Below are 13,047 nucleotides of genomic sequence, written 5' to 3' on the forward strand. Positions count from 1 at the left end.
TTAATTGAATGACTATTTCTAAATTTTCAGGCTATGTGCAGGCCAGCAGGCAGCTCAGCATCAGCTCATCCCGCCATCCGTCGTCTCTAGTTCCTCCTTCTTCCAGTCCTCCCCGTCCGCCCAAACAGCCCCAAAATTAAAATTACGGTTTGTTTAGTATTTCTGTTAATCTGGAAACGCTGTAAAAGTCTGTTTACAAGTTTGCGGTCGTCTGAACTAACATATGAATTTTTCTCGACCTTTTTGCAATATTCTCTATTTCTAGTCATGAGCAAAGATGAAACAAATCAGGATCAGATGATCTACAGTGACAAAGCCAGTTCAGCACACAAGGAAAAAGATGAAAAAGCTTTCAAATTTAAAGGTACAGATAAATTATTCTGTCTTCCTCTAATATTGTTGTGAACGACTGTAGTACACTGCTGTATAGCTACCGACAAGTTTTTACTTAGATGTAGTTTAAATTTGCATCTGATTGGTAAATAAGAATTCATTTCCTTTGAATCAAATTAATTTCCTTTTAATCAAATTCAGAAAGCACAAGTACACACATTCACTGGGGTTACAGTGAACGTTCCTTGCATTGCATCTTCTGTGTATTAAAAACCCCTAAATTATCTTTCATTTGCTTTACTTCAGATTAAAATGTTTCCATGCTTGTAAATTTAGTAGCATAACTAGTCTTATACCGAAAATATTAAATTAAAATTAATGAATGCACATTTCAATGCAGTTTTGTTGTAGGTGTATCGAAACTATATTGCACCATAGTTGTAGACCATCCTTAGACCCATAACATTATATTTGTAAATAGTAATGGAAGATATTCAATTGTTTAATTTTTTTATTACTGTTTTGTCATGATGGAACAGCCGCGGCTTTCCTTGCCGGCGTGACTGGTGTCTCGATCCTTTTTGGATTTGGCACTACTCTCGCCGCGGCCAAGAAGAAGGATCCCCATTTTTTCGATCAAGGCCTGACTGGACGCATCGAAAAACCAACGACGGAGCCAATTTCCAGTGAAGCGGCCACGGCAGTGAGAAGACGTGTCCCAGTATCGATTTCTTCTGTGGAGCCGGGTGCATCTTTAGCTATTCGAGCTCTTGGCTGGGGCACTCTTTATGCAGTGACCGGATGTTCTGTACTATTCTACGGCATCTGGAAACTTATGGCTGTTAATGATGTAAGTATTATGTTGTCTACTACAACAGGGAATTAAAAACAAAAAAACACCACCCCAACTTTTCGCAGAGCGCGGGAATTTTCTCCCAAGTTTCAGTTGTTGATCGGCTTATTTATGTTTTCGAACTTTCTCTTTTCCCAATGGATTGGGTTTGTGCGTGGTCTTTCTTTGTAAATTCCTCAGGAAACAAGCGCCAAAGTTCGATTTAGAAACGGTTACAAATATAATGTTACGACAGCAGATTATGTTTCTCGTTCCAAGTCGTTATTAGGGAATTTCGTAAATAATTTATCCGACTCATCAATTTAAAAGGCATTCCTTTTTCTAGTATTGACAGTAATCAAAGTCGTGGCCATAGAACATATTTCATGATTTATGACATTTCAATGTATTGATTTCGTCCACAGCAGTTCCCCTTTATTCGAAACAAACATACTGCACAACTGCAGTAAAAGAATAGATTTGTCAAGTGGAAGCCAGCTGGCTTCAACGTTCACTAATAAAGTAATTTATTAATTTCAAACCGGGTAACGAGTGCTATGCCAACGTGGTTTTTACTGTGTTAATAAACGGTTTCATTTTCTCTGTAGTTGTTAAGAACTTCCCACGCGCAAAGATCATTCTGTTGTTTGTTAGTGCCCAATTTTAATTTTTTTTCCTTTTTTTTAGATCCAACCAATTAACTTTATTTATTTTAACAGTTGAAAGAGTTTCGACTGAAAGTTGGTACTTGGCTTCCGGCTGTCCCACGGAACAATCCTCCTCAGGGTCGTACAGAATTCTCTGGTCTCAACGATTTATTGCAGTACATTATCGACGTTGACAAGGAGAAGAAAGAGGCGTCCAACAGAAATGATACCAAGTGAGTGTGTATGTGTAAAACTTTTGTCTCATCCAGTCCAAATTCTTATGAATCGACGTCATCCACAACAAAGACATCTCTGTTATACTTTGAAAGTTGAACAAGATAGATATACGAGTTTTTCAGTAGTGATAACAAAGTTGTTTCTTCTTCTTTTCTTTCGTTTTTTTGTAATTTTTCCTTGGATTTTAGGTTAGATACAGTAGACGGATATAAACACTCAGATTAATCGATCAGAATATGCTCTTAGTGATGACTGAAACTCTTTTTGAAACCAAACCGAAACATAAAATCAAAGGCGGAAGAAGAACATAAAAGACATAGACAACAGACATTTCAAATTGGAAATTTAAATTTGTAACATTTTTCTTCTGCCACTTTTAATCAATAGATCTTTGTACAAGTATATGGGCATTTCGGAAAGGTGCGATGATGTACAAAAACATTGCGGTCCAAAGACCAGGGTAACGTGAAACGAAGAACAAAGCAGAAAGAGAAGGGATTATCGGTCCTGAAGAGGCATCTGAAGTAGAAGAAAATTAAGCCCAAAGATGAGTACATTCAGTGGGATGGAAGATCTCAGCGCAGACTGCCTCTGAACCGCCGCTGGTCGATCACCTGAGGACACACGAAACGAAACAAACGAAGCCAAGGATTAGATTCTCCAGCCAATTCTAAATTATATCGGTACAATATCATCAAGACATTTTTGCGTTCTATCCGTGTTCGTTGCTGGTAACCGTAATTCTAATGGAATTGAAACAGGGAAAGAGTGAACGGCAGCCGACCAAATAATTCAAGATTAGATTCAGGTGAATTTTCTCAACTTTTATTGCGCTGCTGACTGAAAGCGTTTCCCTTTTCTTGTGTGACGCCGACATAAAGTATAAAGTTGAAGCCTTGATTTTGCACGAAGAAGTCCTGAAGAGAACCAACTTTTCCCATCTCGTCACTTTGACTAAGGTGGAAGCATCCCGCCACCACATTGACGGCCCGTTCCCTTCACCTTGGCCCTCGAGAAACGGCGATGAAAGTGAGAATGATTAGAAAATGACATGATACGCCCTAATGCAGGTTTCCTATACGGCGATTATGGTTTCATCTGATGAAAGGTATCCACCGAAAATGACATAAGATGCTTACAGAAATGCCCAAGGTCTTTGCAGAGTGAAGGAGAAAATCGAGTCGTGTTGAGCGCAAGATTGTCGGGCGTCTATTTTCGTGACATCTTTTTCTCTTCTAGGGGATGCCATAACCACTGGCATTGGGAGCTTCGTATACGATGGGCAGTTACGAGTATTAATACGCAAGTACGGCATTCAATCGATCCAACACGGACTGAACGCCAGTCGTGGACATTGCGAGTTGAAGGTTCAATGTCTCGTCTGGGGGACGTTCCGTCGACGCCAACGACATGGAAAAAACTCGAAAAACTTTTTCATAAACTGCAACCCAATTTCATCGACCATCAAAGCTGAAGAAAGGCTCAAATAGCGATGAATAAAGGGGGGCAGTTTGGGAATTGACATCAACACGCCAGATATTCGGCTGGAGAAATGCCAAACTTGCGGCACGCAAAAAAGCAATTGAAAAAAGGGCCAAAGAGCAACGAAGATATGACAAGAAAAAACTCACTTAAAAAACGGATTGAAAGGCCAACAGTTATTCCTGCCTACTACTGGAAAATGGAATTCCCCGCTCTATTTTAAAATAGAGAGGCGGGAGTTTGGATGCCGCCAAAAGATGCTGAAAATAATTTGAAAAGGAAGACGATACGGAAATGAAAAGAGATTGGCTCGTTGTTAGGAACCGAGACAGTCTCTGATCTATCAATCGACTTGCCATAGACGACGACTGAGACGAAAAATTAAAAATGAATTTTGTTTTATACATTCAGGTTTTATTTGCACAGAATGGAATTGCAAACTGAAGGGAAAGTAACTGTCAACACAAAAATTACTTGCGTACTTTTATCTCTCGAGTCTTGAAAGTCAATTTAGTTCGATTCTCTTTTCCTCCATTTGGCCGTCGAGTGCTGCCCAAGTTATTCAACTCCTTCCCTTTGACAAACACTTTCCTTCGTCCCGTCTTCCTTGGAGGAGAGACTCGATCGAAAACTTGTCGTTTCTGTTTGCGATTGTCAAGAGTTTGCTGGCCCGTTTTCAGTTGCGGAAGTAAATGGAAATGCAATCCGATTTGGAAACAGTGGGGGGGATTGAACCGCGTAATTGCTTTTCATTCACAATGGCGATCAATCAGAAACGGTCGTACATGTTGTATGTTATACACCTGGATGTTATTTAAAAGAGCTGCTGTTGGCGTCACGACATCCATAATTACATCGGCACAAAAGACGGCGACGACCAGATGGCGTGTGAACGGAGACGGCCCATTCCAGGTATCTGGCAACTTTTCCTTCTTAACCGGCACATGAGTAAGTGGCCATGCAGAATATTTTGTGCAGCAGACAACTTTATACGTTATAGAATTTATTTGCTTAATCGGCGTTGTTATTTGTAAGAGACAAGGAAAGATGGCAGTGGATTCCAGCGAGAAGTCGCCCGAGTCTTTTTTCTCTTTCTTAGAAAAGAGAATTTGAATGTTCAATTGTTTCACGCGCCCGTTTTTACCGTTCCGTGAATGAATCATTGAAAAGGTATGACAAACGCCAAGTCAACTTAAGGAACACGTAACCCAATGGATTTCAGTTTACTGCGAATTCTAAATCTATTCAAGAAAATTGCCATTGTAGAATTTGACAGGCTCCTACTTTCCATATATAATAGTTTTTTGTAGCCTGGAAATGTTTTGTTGCCAGGAATTGATAGCCATCAGTGGGGAAGCACGAAACAATTCCATCAGCAATTTTTGTTTGTCCCCGTCAATTTCAGATGCCAACGGAAATGGTAGACGCACTACAATTCGATTTGATTTGTTCAACACAAAGTCCTTACAATAACGTAAGAAATCAAATGGACATGAAACGGGTTCTATACATGGATCGATAGTTTTACCTTGTGAAACAAAGACGTTGACTGATGCGGATTTTCCTCTCCACGGTGCACAGGTATAGTTGCCGGAATCGGCTGGATCTGCTCGCTGGATCACCAAACGGCTCGTCCACGCCATCCAGTCGCTTTTTCCGGCGATGGATTCAGCAACATCTTCCAGGTAAATGGACACCAACCCCAAACCGGCCGACGATTTGCCGCCGTGAATCAGCGGCCGGCCGTTGTGAAACCAAACGAACGGCGCTCTGCCACCCACCACCTGCTGAAATGGAATCGACTCTTAAAATTGGCGGGTTGCAATTGGGTGAATTATCTGCCGGACGTACCGCGGGTAACGACAACTGGTGAAGTGCCGTCTGCTGTTCCCGGTTGGTCTCGTTGCTGTTGTTAATATGGAAATTGTTGGCTTCTGGGTAGAGTTTGCAATGCAGTTGGATGTTGCTCTCGGCTTCGACGTGGTGTTCACTGCCTTCGACGACCGACGCTACCGGCGCCCAGACTAAAAGTTCGACAAAGTGCGAAACTTGTCCATGTCCGCCCGCTATCTGCGTCGGACGTCGGTAGGAAAAATAATAATTCAAATACCGTCAATATAATTCACATTTCCTGTGTGACATTTTGTAATAATTCTAGAGTGTTTTGGCATTTGTTCCTTTTGTTTGATTACGAGGGGTTTCGTTCAGCGTGAATGAGTTATTGGTGGGATCGTCACGTTTTCATACACGGCCGAATCGTCACGCAATCTGAACGCGAGTCAACGGCTCTCAGATTCGTACACAAATGCACTTCCTTTTCTTATTTTATTTTCTCATTTTCTTTTCTCGCCTCTTTTACAACATCCAGCAGAATGGCCTGTCTTCCCATTCAGTTGCTCTTCCATTTATACATGTACGCCTATACTCACTTTCCTACACATTCACTAGAATAAAAAAAGCTCGAACTGAATCATGGATGGACGGCGCCGAACGGGGAGCCAGGAACTGCTGGACCAGAATCAACTTGACGGAACGATTCATTAGAGCGTGAATAAGAAAAACGAATACCCGGTTGGCAAGGAAAGGAAGTTAAACAAATAAACGAGTGGTGACGTCATGTCAGATTTTTTGTCTCTGATGGTTATGGATGACTGCTGGATTGTCAACAGGATCACGTTCTACTAACACCCGTATCATCGAGAGCCCAGTCGTATTTTCCCTTTTATTGATTCACGTTTTCTTTATTTACCTGACATTCATAGGTGCCGGAATCGTAGAGTTGCGGCGATTTGAGCATCAGAATCCAGTCGGGTGAGCCGGGCCGGTTGAGGACGCTGAAACGGCTGTCGGCCGTGTAGATGTGACTGCCGGACGACATGATGTGCCAATCTCTCCGCCGAATCCACGAAACCTGTCGCAAAAGTGACAACCAAATGGGGAAATTAGAATTCATTAACTGCGTTTTATTCCATCAATCATTAATAAAATGTGACGCTTATGGAATCCTGAAAAGGGCAATGTGTCGGTGGCAATCCTGAACAGGACAATCAAAGCTGAGCGTAAAGTCCAGGACCACAAAATGTCATCTGCTTGTATCGCAATTAAAATTGTACATACATTGTGAATGTGCGTTGGGATTCTGTTTCGCCTTTTGACTGGCGACAAAGTTTTGTTAAACTCACGCGGAATTTCACCTCATCTTCCGTTAACATTGGAATATGGAGCATATTTAGGCACATGGAGGGTCATAGGTTATTCAGCACGACGAGGATGACAGTCGTAATGCACCGGGAACATTTCCATAACTGACGACCGGTTGGTTTCTGGAACGAAAACGCAGTCGAGGAAACTGATGGCCTGTGCATATTAACGACCCAGTTGCCACAAATCAACAAAGTGGTTCGGTTAGAACTAAGTAACAAGTAGCACCCATCCAACTCCTCTTTTTTTTTGCTTAAAAATTTAATCTCAGTGCAATTTTTGACCCAATTTTGTTGTTATGGCGAAGCTTTTTTAAAACTGTAGCTTTATAAGATTATTTGGCTGTGGATTGTTGCCGGCATATCGTTCCACTCACCTCATCCTCGTTTTCGCCAAGGTTTTCTAACTGCGTTGCATTTAATTCCTCCGATACTGTACAGTGTACTTTGATATTCGATTATCTTGCCTGAATCCTTAAACTGTCATCTGCACTTTCGATGGACCCCCTTCCTTTCCTCTTGATAATTATTAATGATCCGCCCAAAACGTCTCAAGATTTTCAAGTTGCAAGTGAACAAGGAAGGCGAGAGACTTCAGACAAGCAGCTAAGAAGGAACTAAGAAGGAAGGATCGTTAAATTATCAACTTGGAAAACGATTGGAGTTGCTCAGAAAGGTGTAACAAAAAAGAAAAAAAGATTTGATGCGAGACGACTCCGAGGAAGTCAAACAAACCTGCAAGGTTTCAACCGTCACGTAGGAAAATCTAACCTTCTTGTCCATCAACGGCGTTGTCAAGGAAGATATACAGTGTACACCAATAACCAGATCCAAACAACGAAATCGGATATCGAGAAACAAGCAAATAACACATCCGATGAGTCTTTTGAGAGCCTAGGAAACAGGAAGACGCCGAAAGGGAAAACTCGTGTCGTTGACGTCAACAACATGTTCCCCGTGATTGTAAAACAAGTAAAAAGATGCTGAACATCTTAATATGCAAATGTTGTTTCCAACGTTGTCGTGACAGTCTCATTTTTCGCTCCTTTTTTTCTCCCCCTTATCTGTTAATTAATGCAACAAAGTTTCAAATAACAGACGACGATTTTTCAAAATATTCTCTCTAGTCCATATTATCTGTTATGAAATTGTACTGAATAAAACGGTTAAAATTTTATTGAATCTTTCATTTTTTTGGGGTCTGGGTAGGACCGGTAGGGTATGAAAAAAAAAAGCGCGAAAATGAAAAAAAAATTGCGGTCTGGATTTGAATTTAGGGGGGTCGATTTTTTAAAATAAATTGTAATCGATATCTCTTAAACACAAAACACTGCAAATTGGAAGATTAGTGTCGTCTGCTTCGTTCTCGTTTCAATTCGAAGTTTCGTCAAGACTCTGAGATATCAAAGAAAAACGGAACGATCACTATTTGGGACATGGGTGAACGAAAATAAAATTACAAAAATTTGGTCATCGTGATGTCAACTTTGGTGTCGAAGCCATGGCATAGGAACAGTCCCATACCATGTCGCAGCTTTCCATATGTGCTCCATGCTTTCCATGCTCTCCATGCTGTTTGGCAGGTAAACAAAACACTCAGAATAAAAATGGGATGACTATGGGAGCTTAAATAGAAGAGTTCAACTTGTTCCAAGTTTGTGATTGTGTGAAGCATTATTTATCCCCTTGTCGATGCATGGCAGTTTGTTTGCACTTCATGTAACCTTTTCCTCTGTGCAGATTTCAGGCATATGAGCCACCCATCGTAACAGCAAAGTTTTGCTTGTGCTGGACCTTCAGTCACATGATTTGACTGATGACCTCCTGTCATCAGCAACAATCTCATCACTTTTTTAAACTATATGACCTGCCAGATTTTGAATGATGCATGACCTTCAATTCTCCTACTTAGTACAACAATTATTTGCAACTTTTCCTTGCTTGTTATTGTTTCTGTAAACATTTTTTGTTATTCATTGTTTTATAATTGAGAATTACCAGAGGGATCACGTAGTGATCCCGATGGGTAATTAGAATTGTACTTAGATGAATGAGAGAAGACCCTAAGGGTGTAGACATATTTTATTTCTACCAAATTAGCTTATTTAAAGAACAAAACAAAAAAAGACAAGGACACATAGACAAAGGGAAGACAAGGTCTGGAAGGTTACCGCACCTCTTTCGCACCTTTCTTCTGTCCTTTCCACCCTATTTCCTTCAGACTTATTTCCAAAACAAATTTCTCTAGGGTGGTTGGGTGGGAAAAATATAACAAACTGAACACAACAGATATTTCTTTACACATGAGTCAGAGATTGCGAAAAAAACCTGAGAACCAGGAAAAAAAACAGACAATCATAAAGCCAAGGAATTCCGAATGACAACATGTGAAACATAAACAAACAAGGTATAATTGTTGATGCGATGGACCTCTCCCAGCCTTTAGCGAAACTCGAGCCAAACTATCATTTCTGCCCGTAACGCCTGTTAGAATCCTTAGCGTTTCTAGGCGGCTGGATTCTGAATACAAAAAATTAAAAACATAAAGAAAAAACCAATTGAATGTTTGGGAGGGATCCAAAAAAGAAGGGCGGGGAGAAGACCCTTAGGGTCTTCTCTCATTCATCTAAGTACAATTCTAATTACCCATCGGGATCACTACGTGATCCCTCTGGTAATTCTCAATTGTACAGCGAATTTCATTCGCTTCAGACCCTAAGGGTGATTTTAAAGCTTTGCCCCTTTTAATTTTGAACTCTACAAGGCCCAATCTAACTAACTCCTGTTGTAGAATCGATTGAAAGTTGATTCTCGTGCCCAATTCCCCGCTCGCAAAATTGCCTCCGTAGACCAACCATCTCTGGCTGCCTGAGAAGCTGCAGCGCTTCTTGTCGAATGAGCCGAAAATGTATTCGTGTCGATCCCTGACTCCTTCAAAATATTTTTTATCCATCTCGCTATTGTGTTTGCAGTTACCGGACCATGTGGCGGCCTAACACTCACCCACAATCTTTCGTCTTCCGAGCCTGAGCGAAAAGCCACTGTGGCTTCCATGAAGGTTTTAACGGTTTCCACTGGACACAACAGCAAATTAGAAAATTTTTTAATAGAAAAAGAGCCCAACGGGCCCGCACGCTGAGTTTTACGAAGCGTTTTTAATGAAAAATGAACAGCGTCGCTCGAAAATTTAACTGATTGCAACCCAATTGCCGCTATTTCGGCCACTCTTAATAATGTGGCCAGCGCGATTAACGTAACAGCTTTCCCTGCTAATTGTGATAACGACAACGAACCGTTTTCTCCCAATGACGCTATATATGACAAAACTTTCTCCGGCTCCCACATAGCTGGATACCTAGGCTGTGGAGGGTTATCGTTGTAACACGCTTTGAGGAGTCTGACCACCAGTGGATTCTCTCCAATTGGCAATCCCTCAATCAAGTCTAGAGTCTGGGACAACATTGAACGATGCACATTGATTGTGCTATAGGCCTTGCCTGCGTCTTTCAGACTCGACAAAAAATCCAGAATAACCGCTAAATCTGCTGAAAAGGGATCTTTACTCCCTTCCACGCACCAACGCACCCAATTACGCCAGGCTGATTCGTATGATGAGAGGGTATTCTTTCTCGATCCTGCCAAGAGAAGCTCGACCACTCTTTCCGAAAAACCTCGCAAGCGGAAACGACTCCTGAGAGCCTCCAAGCGGCTAGCTGCAAGCCTCCCGTTAGAAGTAGTGGATGTGACTCCCCCATCGGAGAGGTCAGCAGAGTCCGTCTGGGCAGAAAAATTCGCGGCACGTCGCAGCACAGCTCTAACAATAGCGGGTACCAGGGCTGACCTGTCCAAACTGGGCAAACAAAAATAACTGTTGCTCTTTCTTTTCTGATCTTTTGCAGGCATCTAAAGATAAGAGAAAAGGGTGGAAAAATAAATGCTTTCCACAAACCCCAGTTGAGCGTGAAAGCGTTCGACGCATATGCGCCCGGTTGAGGCTTCCAAGAGACGAATAAGTCTAGCTGGGCATTCCATGGCGACGCGAAAAGGTCTATATCGGCTGGCCATAGACGAAAAATATTGTCGAATGCCCAGGGATCTAGCTTCCAATCACTTGCATCTGGACCGGCTCTGGACTCAGCATCCGCTTCCGTATTCAACTTTCCCGCGATATGTATCGCCTCTACCGAAACTTCGTGCTCCTCACACCAATTCACAAGCTCTTTTGTTAGCGATGTAAGAGACTGCGATCTTGTCCCTCCCCCGTGATTGATATACGCCACCGCCGTGGCATTATCCAATATCAACCGAACCGATATACCACATGAATGGCCTACAAAGGCCTGAATAGCGAACATGGCACCTAACAACTCTAGTTCGTTGATGTGCCTATGACTATCTGACAAAGTCCAGGACCCGTTTGTGGTCACTCCATTACATACAGCTCCCCACCCCGATAGCGAAGCATCTGAATAGATTTCCAAATCCGGATTTTTAGGAAAAAATTTTTTTATCTCCCATTAACGAAAGGTTTTCAATCCACCACAAGAGATCCGCTTTCGCCTCCTGTGTCAGTTTACATTTTACCGTTAAATCAAATCCCACCTTCTGCGCTTGAGATATGTAAAAATGTTGCATGCTGCGATAGTGGGCCTGCGCAAATGGTATTGTAGGAATAGCCCAGGTAAAATTGCCCATAACTGACGCAACTTCTCTCAATGAACTGACTTCCTGTTCCAAGATCTTTTTACACAAGTCTATAATAAATTGAGTTTTGCCGGGGGGAAGCGCAAACGACAATCGAGTCGAATTAATTAATATGCCCAGAAACTCAATTCTCTGCGTGGGATCCAGAATTGATTTTTCGATATTAACAATAAAACCTAAATCTTGAAGAAGTCGCATAACCATCTCTAAATCTGCGATCGCTCCTTCCCTAGATTCGTTCATGATCAATATATCGTCCAAATATATTATCAATCGAATTCCTTGCCTCCGCACAAAGGCCATAACAGCTTTCAGGATCTTGGTGAAAATCCTAGGGGCTGGGGCAAGGCCAAAGGCCAGACATAAGAACTGGTAAATACGCCCCTTCCAACCCAGTCTTACAAATTTTTGGTGAGAGGAATGGATCGGAACTGTAAGATAGGCATCCTTGAGGTCTAATTTTACCATCCAGTCCCCCTCCCTCAGCAGAAAACGGACCGACTGCAAATTTTCCATCTTAAAATGTTCGTATCTGATAAATTTGTTTAAAGGCTTGAGGTTTAAAATGGGCCTGAAACCCCCCATCTTTTTAGGGATAACAAAAAGAGAACAAATAAAACCCTCCGAGTCGTCTGTTACTTCCTTGATGGCCCCTTTCAAAACCAAATCTTTTACTTCCTGATCGCATACTGCTTCCATTTCTTTGGACATAGGAATCGGAGAAGGTATGGAATTTTGCCGCGGCTGCTTAAGAAAATCTAACGTCACCCCTGTAGCCACCGAATTCAAAACCCATTTATCGTCCGTAATTAATTCCCAGCTACTTGCAAATTTTAACAACCTAGCCCCCACATTAATACTAGATGCAATAGACTGGTCGGGGAAAGAATTTAACACTAAATCATACCTTTGACCGATGCGTGACCAGCTATCGCCCGCTCCTCTCGCTCCTCTGAACCGACCTCGTCTACCGCCATTGCTGCTTGCTGGTTCTCTTTGACGCTGGTAGGGGTGTTGGAATGGGGCTGGCTCTCTAACCAATCGTCCTCGACCAGCTGGCCTATGAGACGGCAATGCACGACCTGCTGATCGCACTGCCGCATCCTTCTGTGCCAACGTCGCGTCCTGAGTGGCCTCCTTCAACATGGCATCAAGAAACTTTCCAGTGAACAGTTTCTCCCTAGCCTCTGGACCAACCGCGAACGCTTCCGGCCCAGCCAGAAGAAACTGAAAGGACGGCTCCACGAGGCTCACCACCGACTTTCTTCTTTCTTTCGTCACATACAGCCATGCTCTCGCCCATTGGCGCAGTGCTGACCTGACTGAATCTTTTGCTGCTTCAACCGCGATCTCTCCCTCTTCTAGAGCCGATACACGCGCATACAAGTCAATAAGTGGCGGAGCCACGTCACAAATCTTATGCTGCAACGCCACTAAAACTTCTTCCGCACAATTCACATTCCTTAGCACCTCCTTGTCCTTCGCTCGCCGCTGCATGAAATTATCTAACTTGGGGGGCCGAATCTCAAATGATTCCTCCGCAAATTTCAAGGGAAAACGCTTCGAGATTGCTTTCGACTCCTCTCCTGACATACCTTTTGTCAACCATGCA

The 13,047-nt window shown here is 42.4% G+C and overlaps 2 protein-coding genes across 5 annotated transcripts in view; one reads left to right on the forward strand and one right to left on the reverse strand.

Moving 5' to 3' along the window:
- Positions 1 to 60: 60 nt before the first annotated feature.
- Positions 61 to 4,652, forward strand: LOC124341981 (transmembrane protein 242-like). Of its 4 annotated transcripts, XR_006918696.1 has the most exons (6): positions 61 to 147; positions 266 to 364; positions 873 to 1,183; positions 1,885 to 2,045; positions 3,289 to 4,479; positions 4,567 to 4,652. XR_006918696.1 is itself a non-coding variant. In XM_046794939.1 (4 exons), exons 1-4 carry the CDS (start codon positions 268 to 270, stop codon positions 2,516 to 2,518), a joined length of 651 nt encoding a protein of 216 aa, XP_046650895.1. In that variant the 5' UTR covers positions 177 to 267; the 3' UTR covers positions 2,519 to 2,534. The 4 variants fall into 4 exon arrangements, 2 of the variants coding, with proteins under 2 accessions (XP_046650895.1, XP_046650896.1); XR_006918695.1 differs by lacking the exon at positions 61 to 147 and having other exon boundaries at positions 177 to 364; positions 4,567 to 4,651; XM_046794939.1 differs by lacking the exons at positions 61 to 147; positions 3,289 to 4,479; positions 4,567 to 4,652 and adding an exon at positions 2,437 to 2,534 and having other exon boundaries at positions 177 to 364.
- The window catches only part of LOC124341980, a 31,980-nt gene continuing 21,459 nt past the window's right edge, over positions 2,527 to 13,047 (reverse strand). Inside the window, exons 4-7 of the mRNA XM_046794938.1 lie at positions 6,281 to 6,442; positions 5,383 to 5,601; positions 5,060 to 5,318; positions 2,527 to 2,663 (exon numbers count right to left, since the gene is read on the reverse strand). Coding sequence (XP_046650894.1) covers positions 2,548 to 2,663; positions 5,060 to 5,318; positions 5,383 to 5,601; positions 6,281 to 6,442 — 756 coding nt within the window. The 3' untranslated portion in view covers positions 2,527 to 2,547. The remainder of the gene's footprint in view (positions 2,664 to 5,059; positions 5,319 to 5,382; positions 5,602 to 6,280; positions 6,443 to 13,047) is intronic.

Source organism: Daphnia pulicaria, chromosome 6, assembly GCF_021234035.1.
Source record: "Daphnia pulicaria isolate SC F1-1A chromosome 6, SC_F0-13Bv2, whole genome shotgun sequence".
Classification (NCBI taxonomy): domain Eukaryota; kingdom Metazoa; phylum Arthropoda; class Branchiopoda; order Diplostraca; family Daphniidae; genus Daphnia; species Daphnia pulicaria.